This window comes from Barbus barbus, assembly GCF_936440315.1.
Source record: "Barbus barbus genome assembly, chromosome: 5".
NCBI lineage: Eukaryota > Metazoa > Chordata > Actinopteri > Cypriniformes > Cyprinidae > Barbus > Barbus barbus.
In genome coordinates this window covers 13244536-13258456 of record NC_136733.1, presented here as the reverse complement: position 1 = coordinate 13258456, position 13921 = coordinate 13244536, and the positions used below count along the sequence as shown (strand labels likewise).

Sequence of the window (13921 nt, the reverse complement as noted above, 5' to 3'; positions counted from 1 at the left end):
GAGTATCGTAGAAGATTTTTATTAGTCAAAATATGAACTAATCAAGTATAATTAATGTGAATTTAACCACTTATGTATTAAGCTATTTTTCCATTATAATCATGTGCATGTGTGTGTTGGAGGCAGGCACGGATGAAATGTGCAGAATGTGGAAGGGGGCCTCTTTCTTTACTATAACACGTATAGCTTCTCCCTAGAGAGAGACTAAATTGTATATACAAGGTAAACACGGCCTAAAAAGGTAAAACGTGTGTCTGAAATGTATTGAACACGCCTAGAGAAGAGACTATTTAAAGAGAAGACAGAAAACATTCTAGAGATCTTTTCTGCAGAAAACGTCTCGGCTTTATTCTATTTTAATAAAGTCTATTCTCTGGCATCAAAAACCCAAAGCTCTGAGAGTGATTCTTCATAGAAAAGGGAAACCACCACAGTATCCAAATTCATTTTGGGGCCACTGTATGTGAAGTGAAGTGACATACTGCCAAGTATGGTGACCCATACTCGGAATTCGTGCTCTGCATTTAACCCATCCATCGTGCACACACACAGCAGTGAACACACACACACCGTGAACACGCACCCGGAGCAGTGGGCAGCCATTTATGCTGCGGCGCCCGGGGAGCAGTTGGGGGTTCGGTGCCTTGCTCAAGGGCACCTCAGTCGTGGTATTGTGGGTGGAGAGAGCGCTGGACATTCACTCCCCCCACCTACAAACCCTGCCGGCCCGAGACTCGAACCCGCAACCTTTGGATTACGAGTCCGACTCTCTAACCATTAGGCCACGACTTCCCCACATGTATATGATATATGCAATTTACTGTAACGGAATGTATGATAATTATTATGATATCTCCAAATTTCTTTAAATATTCATTTATCTGCTAAAACAAACCAATGTTAAAATTAATTATAGAGTGTGTAGACTGACAGAACAAAAAACAATTACTAGATCACACATTACTGCCTTCTAGGGGGTGGCCCTTGACCCCTGCCTGCCCCTGGTTGGCCAGGTAGAGGTCCAGGTCCCCTGGGACCTGGCGCTCGAGTCACAGGCCCCCGGGCGTTAGGATTAGCTGACGCGAGTGACACGTCTTTCTGCAGATGCACACCGCCTCCAGCTGTGCCTGGCTTCACTTTTGGAGATTTTCCACCCTGGCCATGTTTTTTTTCTAAGGAAGGAAGAAACATGGAATGGAATGAGGGGCGAGAGATTAATCTAAAGCATCCACTTCTCAAGATTTACATTATTTTTGTATAATTTACATACTTTTTTAATTATTCAAATACATACGATTTATAGAATTACACTACTGTTAAAAGTTAAGAGTCTGTAAGATTTTTAAATCTTTTAGAAATCTTATGCTCACCAAGGCTGCATTTACTACATAAAAAATACAGTAGAAAAAGTAATATTGTGAAATATTATAACAATTTAAAATAGCTGTTTTCTATTTTAATATATTTTAAAATTCAATTTTTTCAAATGACGGCAAAGCTGAATTTCAAGAAGCCATTACTCCAGTCTTCAATGTCACATGATCCTTCAGAAATCATTCTTATACAGGTGCTGGTCATACAATTAGAATATCATGAAAAAGTTGATTTATTTCAGTAATACTATTCAAAAAGTGAAACTTGTATATTAGATTCATTCATTACACACAGACTGATATATTTCAAATGTTTATTTCCTTTAATTTTGATGATTATAACTGACAACTAATGAAAGTCCCAAATTAGAATATTAATTAAGACCAATGCAAAAAAAAATATTTTTAGAAATGTTGGCCAACTGAAAAGTATGAACATGAAAAGTATGAGCATGTACAGCACTCAATATTTAGTTGGGGCTCCTTTGGCCTGGATTACTGCAGCAATGCGGCGTGGCATGGAGTCGATCAGTCTGTGGCACTGCTCAGGTGTTATGAGAGCCCATGTTGCTCTGATAGTGGCCTTCAGCTCTTCTGAATTGTTGGGTCTGGCGTACTGCATCTTCCTCTTCACAATACCCCATAGGTTTTCTGTGGGGTTAAGGTCAGGCGAGTTTGCTGGCCAATCAAGAACAGGGATGCCATGGTCCTTAAACCAGGTACTGGTAGCTTTGGCACTGTGTGCAGGTGCCAAGTCCTGTTGGAAAATGAAATCTGCATCTCCATAAAGTTGGTCAGCAGCAGGAAGCATGAAGTGCTCTAAAACTTCCTGGTAGACGGCTGCGTTGACCTTGGACCTCAGAAAACACAATGGACCAACACCAGCAGATGACATGGCACCCCAAACCATCAATGACTGTGGAAACTTTACACTGGACCTCAAGCAACGTGGATTATGTGCCTCTCCTCTCTTCCTCCAGACTCTGGGACCTTGATTTCCAAAGGAAATGCAAAATTTACTTTCATCAGAAAACATAACTTTGGACCACTCAGCAGCAGTCTTTGTCTTTAGCCCAGGCAAGACGCTTCTGACGCTGTCTCTTGTTCAAGAGTGGCTTGACACAAGGAATGCGACAGCTGAAACCCATGTCTTGCATACGTCTGTGCGTGGTGGTTCTTGAAGCACTGACTCCAGCTGCAGTCCACTCTTTGTGAATCTCCCCCACATTTTTGAATGGGTTTTGTTTCACAATCCTCTCCAGGGTGCGGTTATCCCTATTGCTTGTACACTTTTTTCTACCACATTTTGTCCTTTCCTTCGCCTCTCTATTAATGTGCTTGGACACAGAGCTCTGTGAACAGCCAGCCTCTTTAGCAATGACTTTTGTGTCTTGCCCTCCTTGTGCAAGGTGTCAATGGTCGTCTTTTGGACAACTGTCAAGTCAGCAGTCTTCCCCATGATTGTGTAGCGTACAGAACTAGACTGCAGAGACCATTTAAAGGCTTTTGCAGGTGTTTTGAGTTAATTAGCTGATTAGAGTGTGGCACCAGGGGTCTTCAATATTGAACATTTTCACAATATAGATACTGAAATACAGATACTGAATTTGGGACTTTCATTAGTTGCCAGTTATAATCATCAAAATTAAAGGAAATAAACATTATTTATATCAGTCTGTGTATAATGAATGAATCTAATATACAAGTTTCACTTTTTGAATGGTATTACTGAAATAAATAAACTTTTTCATGATATTCTAATTTTATGACCAGCACCTGTATGCTGATTTGGTGCTCAGTTAACTTTTATTTTTTTATTAATATCACAACTGAAAATGGTTGTGCTGCCTAATGTATTATTTGTTAGGATTCTTTGATGAATAAGAAGTCCAAAGGGACAGTGTTTATTTGAAATACAGTTTTGTGTAACAATGTAAAAGTCCTTGATTTTGATCAGTTTAATGCATCATTCCTGAATAAAAGTATTATATTTCAAACTTTAACAGTAACAGCGAAAGCTAATCTGACAATGTTACCAATTATACTTCTATTAATACAACCAAATGCAAAGGTAGAATTGGCCGGTAACAACATTCTATGCAATACAAACCTGCACTATTCTCTGGAGGAGCAGGGGGCGCACGAGAGCGATTTGGAAGTAGATCCTCTAGGTCCTTCATCACCTGGTTAGTGCTGTCTTTGTTGTTTCGTTTGTTCTTTTCCTCATCTCTTGCCTAAAAATTTATGTTAGAAGCACAAACTGGCTAAAATTGTAACAACTCTTTGCCATCTAACAAATCTTAGTATCCACTGCTATGCATCTGAACAAAAACAATACTAACCATCTGCATTTTCTTTTTTAGCTCATTGTTGGCGTTCTTATAGGCCTCTGACACAGAATTCAGGTAGTAAATGGCCAGACTGTAAGAAATACAAAACGAAAATGTAAGAGATTTTGCTTGTATTATGTGATTAAGAAAAAATCAATGATTCCCTTACACCATGAGAAGAACTGCTGATATAATGAGTCCAGGGTTTGCTACATAGCTAAAGAGCGTCCCCATAAAAGCAGGTAGATCCAGATCAATGGTCTCCATAATGACGTCAAACATTCTTTCTTTCCCGCTGTCACAATGAGGATGAGTACATTTGATAATAAAAATGATTTTGAGGTATTATAGCATGTACATGCATGTGTTTTGTGCATATGTGAGCTGATACCTGAAGGGTCCACAGTCAAAGGAGGGAGGCAGAGACATGATGGTGTAAACCACAGGCAGGATACTCAAGAAGAGGATGAGTAGTAACAGGCCCATGTAGAAGTTATTAGATTTGGAAGCTTTAAAGACCCTCTCATGTGGGACGTTACAGGCCATTACAGCCCAGCATTGATAGTACATGGAGGTCAGGAGCCGCAGTACATTGATACCCAACAGACCGGGAGCATAGAATGCCCCCATCCTGTCAAACACATAAAAACAGCTTGATATCTACAGGTGCAAAAGAGTATGGTAAATTATTCTAATGAAGAGGTGGTAATAAAAATGTATTTTGCTAGGAATTATATCTCAAAACCTTTTAAAAAGCTTTAAAGCAGTTTCAGTGGCCCTGTTCTAGAACCTGGTGTACTGCAAGAGTCTATATTAAACCTTGTAAATGACTAAACTTGAAATCTCTACATAGATAGCAACTCTCTTATTATTCACTCAAATGTGCCATAAAAATGTTTGTCACGAAACACACAAGTTAATTCCAACAGTCTGATGCTATGCTAATACTTTATAAAGCAATGAGCCCCAAGAAGTGGTTTACAGTGAATTTATAACAGCTAGGCACAAAACAACAACTCAGCCACGGATCCATCAATAGGCAGTAAAACACAGTCACACCTTTAGACATCTAAGCATCTATGATTCTCACATCTTTAGATTGTGAGGGAAAGACTTTCTGGCTCAGCTGGGACTTGATCTTCTTGCTGTGAGGAGACAGCATTTCCCACTGAGACACTTATGCTACGTTTAGCCACAGACATAAAATACAGACTCTTGTGCAATAATGATAAATAAAAAATTGCAAAACTTTTTTCATTACTGCATGCATATAAAATAAAAGAATAATAAAACAAAAACATTTACAGGTACAAAACTCTGTTTTCTGCTGAAATGTACAACATAGCCAAATGTACAACACAGCCAAATCCTCAGTTAACACTGCACACATTGTTAAAAGAAACACTGAAGTAGTGTTGAAGTTCACGAGATGAATGATAAAATGATCAAATAACTAACGATTGAGCATTTGGTAAAATCAACTGCAAGTCAAACACATTAAATCTCTGAAGATCTCAGCAGAGGATGATTAAACAATTTCCGAAACAGCATCCCCAGCTTTACTCATTACTAACCAGACTGACTATATTTCTGTCAGACATCTACAGAAGCTCTTATTGAGAAATAATAGAGGCTTAGATGTTGTTATTTATTTAATTTGAAGTCACCATTGTGGTGGGCAGTGTTTTCTTTAGTTGGGATTTTGGTCTTCGTACATCTTGTGTTAGCTTTTCTTTGGCTGCTCTAACTGTGTGTTTGTAAAGCACAGCTGTTGTGGCAAAGAAATTGATGGATCTGTGGCTGAGTTTTTTTTTTCTGTTTGTTTTTTTGTTGCTTTTTTTATGGCTCAGTTTTGGGGTGTCTGGTTAAACACTGGTCTCTATGTGGTTAACTGAAGGCTGAGATTGGGTAGCACTATTAAAACTTGTTCTGGCCCAGTTCAGGGCTGGTTATAAGTTACTATTTGGCTGAGATTTGGGCCAGTTATGGCTCATGTGTGGCTCATGTCTGTAGTCCAGATCAAGGACAAGGGCGATAATTCTTTGCTGCATGTTAGCCGAGTGTAACTGGTTGTTTGGTCCAGAGCTGGGCCAGGCGACAATTGCTATGTGGGCAACAGTATAATATTGATCTCTTACATGTCAGGGATCTCCCCTGACTGTCTTGTCTGTCTTGTCTTTGTTCCATGTTTCAATGTTTGTTTTATGTATGAGCACATGGCTTTGTCTTTGTTTGTGTCTGCCATGTGCTTCCTCCTGTCCCGCCTCCTTGTATCCCGTTACCACGCCCCCTTGTTTAGTCCTCGTTGTGTTCTCGTTTGTCTGAATGTTCTCACCTGTTCCTTGTGTTCTCCTCTCCTTTATATGGTTCTCCCTTTCCCTCTTGCTTTGTCAGTTCGTTGTTCTATCCTCTCTGTGTTACAATTTCTTCTTTCTACCTTAAGCTACTGAGTGCTCCCCATCTATTTACTTGTTGAGTTTTGACGGGCTTGCCATCAAGGTCTGACTAACCTTCGCCAACAGGGCTGGGAGGTGCATTTACCCAGTTTTTCTGGCCGATGTCAAGGGGTGATTATGATGATGCCACCCTCGAGGACATCTTTAATTACTCCTTGTATGATCCTATTCCTAAGTGGGAGATGGATGGTCTCAAGATTTTAGATTTCTGGGACTTCTCCAGGTATCTTGGTCATCGCATCCAGTGGGGAATGTCTCCTCCACCGCCTGAGCCAGCATGTAGGCACTCTGCCCAACTCCCCTTGTCAAGTCAGGACCAAGATCCTCTTCTGACTCCTACTCTGAAGCGAAGGGCAAGAAGGAAGAGGGCTCTCCAGTCTGCTACATCCATTTATGACTCTGACACCTTCCCAGTCTCCCCTGAGCCGGTCAAGTCAACTGATGTCATCTCCCAGACATAGAAGTCAGTTCCTGTTATTTCAGAATCTGTTGAATCAACCTCAGCTGTCCCAGAGATGGTCAAGCACACTGCCGACCTTTCCATACCAGCAAAGTCCACTCCAGTCATTCCAGAGCCAGTCATGCCCACTCCAGCCATCCTTGACCCAGTTAAGCCCACTCTGGTCACTCTGGAGCCTGTCAAACCCGTTCCAGTTGCTCCAGATCCAGTCAAGCCCACTCCAGTCATTTTTAACCCAGTCAGACCCGCTCCAGTCACTCCAGATCCCATCAAGCCCGCTCCAGGCACTCCGGAGCCTGTCAAGCCCACTCCAGTCATTTTTGTCCCAGTTAAGCCCGTTATCCAGGAACAAGTTGTGTCAACCACAGTCATCATTCAATGAAGTTTGCACCAGACACCCCTGAGTCTATCAAGTCAACCTCTGTCTTCCCAGAGTCAACTGAGTGCACTCCTGTTATTCAAGAATCAGTCACATGTCATGTTGTCCCTAAGGTCTGTTCCCGACTTGTCACATTCTGCCGGGCCAATTCCTGTCTCCACTGAGACTACCAAGATCACTACCTCTATGCCTGTGTTGGCCAAGCTAGCTACAGATACTACAGAGGCGGTCAACTACGCAGTTTCTATCCATCAGGAGAGGAGGAGAGCGGCCCGTGCTGTGCAGTCTGATGTCCTTCCTGTTAGATCCACCGAAGCCATGTTTTTGAAACCTGTCTTGTCTCCAGAATGTGTTTCTGCAAGTCATGTCGAGTCTAGGAATGTTCCTGTCAGTCATGTCAAGTCTACAGAGGCTCTTCCTAAGCTGGCTGCTTCTCCTATCATGGCCACGGAGGCCAATGCAGAGGTTTTCATTTTGCCTGCTCTGGCCACGGAGGCCAGTTCCAAGCAGTCTGTTTTCCCAGCTGCGTCCACGGATGCCATTCCTACTAACCATGTGTAAGGCTTGGGTCCCTGACCGAAGCACACACACTTATTTTCAACACATTCCTGAAGCAAGGATCAAAGCTTACCATTCCAGCGCCCATCGCTCTGAACCCCCCCCCCCCGTATCTCCTGAGACCATAAACTCGGGATATATGGGACAGTCACATCTGGATGTCTTTCGAGAATAAAATTTTAAGCGCCTGGCTGGTTTTTATCATAAATAAAGACTTCGGCGTCTGAAGGAAAAAAGGTTCTAACGTGGACTCTCTCGATACTCCCTGACGTTCACGCAGTAATTCAAGGGTGGTATCAGCTGAAAATGACGTTTTTACAGCCGACTCGAACCAAAGACCACTCCAGACTTTCCAAAAGAAGTGACATTATGACCTTGCGTTTCGCCCAAGAAAGGAATGCGCCTTTTCTGTTGCGTTCTCTAAAACAGACAAAGAGAGAGAGCCACAGCTTTGCTTAAAGACATTTTTAAAAGGGAACGAGTTATACTAAGTTTCTGCGACTGAAATTATACTCGAAAACAAAAACACTATATACCATATATTTACAACATATATATTAAAGGATGTTTGTGTGACATTTATAAGCTTGTTGCGTTATTTTGAACTTATGGTAATCTTTTTCCAGAATGTATAACTTAACTGATCACTAGATGTTCAGGTCACATGCTCGATGTGTTTATTTAGAATTTAGGATCATTTCATCTATGGCTTTAACCGCGTAACGAATACAAAGGATATATGTATTTTTGTGCATGTCAAATGCCTAATGTTTGGTGCCGGACGAAAGATAATGTCATGAAAAATGTTGTGGTATGAATGAAAATGATCTGTTTTCATCAATGCATGATTACAATACGGATAGAAATCTGCTGTCGATAAGTTCTTAATGTGATAAAATAAATGAATGGACAATGTATGCACAACACGCAGCTGTGCAGGGAAACACTTGCGATTGGATCAAACGCCCCACAGGAAGAATCCGATTGGATCGGGCGCCCGTGGGCGGATCCCAAATCGGCCCGTTAAAAACAGATGCGCAACTGAAAAAGTTCGGGTTGGAGTTGAAAACTGAAAAGGAAGAGCTCACGCTCGCCTCGCTCGTCTCTCATTCTGCTCACGCGCTGCAAAGCGCTTCTTGCCACTAACATCACAGCTGAGCATTGCAACCGCGATCAAAGTTCAACTTTGAAAGAAACTAACATCTGAAGCCAAGAACCGAACGACTTCCTGAGCGCTTCATCGAGTCAGAACGAAGCCCTCCAACCACTGAAGAGTACCCTCGTGACACGACCTACCGACCAGCCAATCCGCTCATGGTCCGTCTCGAACCCGGAAAGAACTGATCTCGGCTGAGAGCAAAGTTCGATCGGAAACAACTGAAGAAACAGTAAGGCAAAATCTCTTAAATTGGCTGAAACTGGTGATATCTATCTGTTAAGAGTAAGTATAAAGAGTTCCTGCGTGTGATTTCCCTCAGGTTGAAAAGAGCATTAGAACCTAAGACTCTCTTCAGATCAAAACAACTCATTACCTGTATGTATGTCTGTTTAAATCGTCTGTTTTGTGTTGTCTAGTTAGTATTGTGTTAGAGTAGTAAATAAACTTTGATTATATTAAGAAATCTCTTGTCTGTGCTATGTGATTTTGCAAAAAGTAATTATTTGCCAAAAGATCGCGTTACCTACGCTTATGAGCTTGATAACTAAAGTTAACTATTTGGGTTGTTTTATCGTTGGCCAGCGAATAAGATAGACAAATGGTTAAGAAATAACGTGCTGATTTTAATACTTGCTGGACAAGTCGTTAATAAGGTATCGTTAACCAGGTATAAGTTGGATATTCTGATTAATAGCAATTAATCATATAATCATCTTAAGAGTGATTCCCTAAAAGCTAAAATAAAGATAATATATGTGGGGTTACAATATCCTACACATGTCAAGTCAAAGAATGTTCCTGCTAGTCATGTAAAGGCAACAGATATCCCTGATAATCAAGTTATGCCCAATGAGGACATTCCTGACCTGCCAACGCTCACTATGTTGACCATGAAGGCCATTCCAGAGGCTCTCATTCAGCCTGTTATGGCCACAGAGACCATCTCTGAGCACCCTGCTCTCCCAGTCACAGCCACGGAGGCCATTCTCAAGCAGCCTGTTGTCACGCTGAGGCCTTCTCTGAATCTCTTGCTAACCTAATCAAGTCCACAAGGGAGATTCTCGCAACCGTTACTATAGCCACCAAGTATGAAATTCCCGAAGAGGAGCCCCCTGAGTTCGCCCCAGTCCAGGAGCTCTCTGAGTCCGCTACGGAGGACGTTATTTTGAAATCTGCTCCAGGTAGTGCGGACCCTTAGCCTACTGTAGAAAGGACTGGTCCAGTGTCCGCTCCCCCAGAGCGCCCTCCCGAACCCCCTCCTGAGAGAGCGGTTCCTAAATCCTTTCCAGTGAATGCAGTTCCTGAGTCTGATATAGAGGAGGTTGTTCATAATAGAGCTTTAGTTGGCATCTGGAGATGGCACAACGGATTGTGTTTACCAACATTGGTTTCTGTAAGTATTCCTGGGCCCATTTAGTAATGTCAATTACAGAATCATGCCGATGAGTGATGCAGTGTCATCTGAAGGCCCGACGCCCACGGGCATCCAACAAAGGTCTTCGGGCCTTGTCCTTAAGCACAGAGATTTCTCCAGTTCTCTGAAACTTTTGATGATGTTATGCACTGTAGATGAGATTTGCAAAGCCTTTGCAATTTGACGTTGAGGAACATTGTTTTTAAAGCATTCCACAATCTTTTTACGCACTCTTTCACAGATTGGAGAGCCTCTGCCCATCTCTACTTCTGAGAGACTCTGCCTCTCTAATACATTCCTTTTATGTTACAGACCTGATGTTAATTAACTCAATTAGTTGCTAGATGTTCTCCCAGTTGAATCTTTTCAAAATTTCTTGCTTTTTCAGCCCTTTGTTTCCCCCGTGCCAACTTTTTTGAGACCTGTAACAGGCATCAAATTTGAAATGAGCTCATTTAGTGGGTAAAAGTAAAATTTCTCTGTTTAAACATTTGTTATCTATGTTCTATTGTGAATAAAATATTGGCTCATGTGATTTAGAAAGTCTTTTAGTTTTCATTTTGTTCAAATTTAAAAAAACTTCCCAACATTTCCGGAATTCAGGTTGTAAATGGTTAACCGTTTCTTTAACCATATAACCACAAACTATGGAACCCCATCCTTCAAAGACAGATTTTTTACTATTAAGAATGAGCCTCTTCAGATTAATATTTGCTGTTCACAAAAGCAAGGGGCCCAATTTACTAAACAGGGCAAATTAATGTGAAACCGCAAGACTGCTTACAGGAGTGCAAATAAATGAATCTGTTACTTCCCACCCTAGTGTTAAGCAAACACGAGATTGGCTGTAATGAGAACGTGAAACAATTGATCAGTGAAATGTGGCTGTAATCTGATTGGCTTGAGTAGACTGGCTATACTATATAGTATATAGAGATCTGAGCCCTGCGGTACCCCATACTGCACTTGTGTGCATCATTAGCTAATCGATTGCTTCAGTCTGTTCCTGTCTGTTGTGCTGCTAAGAGGTTTGCGTTTGTAGCTCCGCTTTTTTATTTAATCTTTACCTTACTTTCACACTCTGTTGTTTAAAGTGATAATATATAACTTAATTCCCACCATATTTCTGGTATTATCTATCAAACTAATCTAACTAATTTGATCGTTCGCTTTTTAAAACCACGAGTGCAGCGCATCAGCTGGTTAGCTTGTTACTTGCGGTTCCATTCCCATTTCTATTCGCGCCTATTATTTAAATTTTCTCGCTCCATTTTCATTTCTCTCTCGCTCCGTTTTTCACTTGTTCATCAAACAACAGTGGTAAGTGGTAAGTTAAGTTGGTATCATTCATCAGTCACGGTGAGTAATGGCTTCTTCTCCTGCTATTGTTGTTTGCACTTCATGTCGCATGTATAGTTTATCTCTCTCTGTCGGTGACGAGGGATTCACATGTGATAAATGCAGGGAAATAGTTAGGCTGACAGAGGTTTCAGAATTAGAGACACGCACCCAAACTTTAGTTAACTTTAGGATAGTAAGAATGTGAGGGCTGTAGATACTGCTTTGGATGCAAATAGCTCAGGGAGTCCTGTACATTGTTCGGTTCTGGTTGAGCTCGTGCAGCAGGGCAGCTGGGTTACTGTGAGGCGGCCTAGTCGCGGGTCAAAACACCACTCTTCCATTCCGATCAGAACATTAAACAGGTTCTCCTCATACAGTGACTCACCCACTGAGAAACCTGATGAAAATGCTCTGGTTATTGATGATTCTATTGTACGGAATGTGAAAATAGAGACACCAGCCACCATAGTCCATTGTTTACTGGGAGCTAGAGCGCCTGACATTTTGGCAAATTTAAAAGTGCTGGCTAATGTTAAACGTAAATTCAGTAAGATTGTTATCCACGTTGGCGCTAATGATGTTCGACTTCGCCAGTCGGAGATCACTAAAAATAATGTTAAAGAGGTGTGTGAACTTGCAAGTACGATGTCAGACACTGTAATATGCTCTGGTCCGCTCCCTGCTTACCGGGGTGATGAGATACATAGCAGACTGTCGTCACTCAATGGCTGGACGTCTAAGTGGTGCCCGCAGAATAACATAGGTTTCATAGACAATTGGATGAGTTTTTGGGGTAGACCTGACCTGTTGAAAAGAGATGGTGTTCATCCCTCCTGGGGTGGTGCCGCTCTTCTCTCTAGAAATATGGCACATAGTCTTAGAGTTCGTACTTGACTAACTGGGGCCCAGGTCAGGAAGCAGACAGACTGGCTAAACCGACCGTCTGCTAGCCGCCTCACGTCACAGAAGTCAGTTAATTCTCAGCACACAGAGACTCCTTCACCCAGATATCACACTATAGAGACTGTGTCTGTTCCCCGAACTAGAAAATACAGAAAACGTCCAAACCAAATTAAGAGTATCAATTTAATTGATGTTCAACAAATAAAAAATGTTTACAATACAGAGAAACAATTGATAAAGCTTGGGTTACTGAATATCAGGTCCCTTTCTACAAAAGCACTTTTTGTAAATGATTTGATCAATGATAATAATCTAGATTTGCTCTGTTTGACAGAAACATGGCTAAAACCAGATGAATACATTATTTAAATGAGTCCACCCCCCAAGATTACTGCTATAAAAAAGAGCCACGTCCGAAAGGTAAAGGGGGAGGTGTTGCTACAATTTATAGCAATATTCTCAGTATTTCTCAGAGGGCAGGCTTTAAGTATAACGCGTTTGAAGTTATGGTGCTGCGTATAACATTACCTAGAGAAACGCATGTTAGTGATAAATCCCCTGTGATGTTTGTACTGCTACTGTATACAGGCCACCAGGGCACCACACAGACTTTATTAAAGAATTTGCTGATTTAATTGAGTTAGTACTTGCTGCAGATAAAGTCTTAATTGTTGGCGATTTTAATATCCATGTTGATAATGAAAAAAGATGCATTAGGATCAGCATTCATAGACATTCTGAACTCTATTGGGGTTAGACAACACGTTTCCGGACCTACTCCTTGTCGAAACAATACTCTAGATTTAATACTGTCACATGGAATTTATGTTAGTGGTGTTGAAATTCTGCAGCAAAGCGATGATATCTGAGATCATTATCTAGTCTTGTGTAAACTCCATATAGCTAAAACAATAAATTCTACTCCTTGTTACAAGTATGGTAGAACATCACCTCTACCACAAAAGACTGCTTTGTAAGTAATCTTCCTGATTTATCTCAATTCCTCAGCATATCCAACAGCGCAGAAAAACTTGATGTAACAGAAACTATGGACTCTCTCTTTTCTAGCACTTTAGATATAGTTGCTCCTTTACGCTTAAGGAAGATCAAAGAAAACAGTCTGACTCCGTGCTATAATGAGCACACTCGAGCAGCCCGGAAAATGGAGCGCAGCTGGAGGAAAACAAAACTAGAGGTATTTCGTATAGCCTGGCGGGAAAATACCCTATCCTACAGAAAAACATTAAAAATTAAAAATCTGATTACTTTTCGTCTCTTCTAAAAGAAAACAAACATAACCCCTGGTATTTCTTCAGTACAGTCACTACATTAACGAAAAATAAAGCATCAACAGGTGTTGGCATTTCCCAAAAGCACAGCAGTATAATGACTATGAACTACTTTACTTCCAAGATCGATTCTATCAGAGATAAAATTGTAACCATGCAGCCGTCAGCTACAATATTGCATCAGATAGTGCACTATAGATCCCCTGAGGAACAATTTCACTCATTCTCTACTATAGGAAGAATTGTATAAAATTGTTAA

General features: G+C 41.2%; 1 protein-coding gene across 1 annotated transcript in view; it reads right to left on the bottom strand.

Moving 5' to 3' along the window:
- Positions 1-960: 960 nt before the first annotated feature.
- LOC306869325 (transmembrane channel-like protein 2-A) overlaps positions 961-13921 on the bottom strand; it is a gene marked incomplete at both ends in the record, with an annotated part of 34832 nt that continues 21871 nt past the window's right edge. Inside the window, 5 exons of the mRNA XM_079416032.1 lie at positions 961-1172; positions 3484-3607; positions 3716-3794; positions 3873-3998; positions 4095-4334. Coding sequence (XP_079272158.1) covers positions 961-1172; positions 3484-3607; positions 3716-3794; positions 3873-3998; positions 4095-4334 — 781 coding nt within the window. The remainder of the gene's footprint in view (positions 1173-3483; positions 3608-3715; positions 3795-3872; positions 3999-4094; positions 4335-13921) is intronic.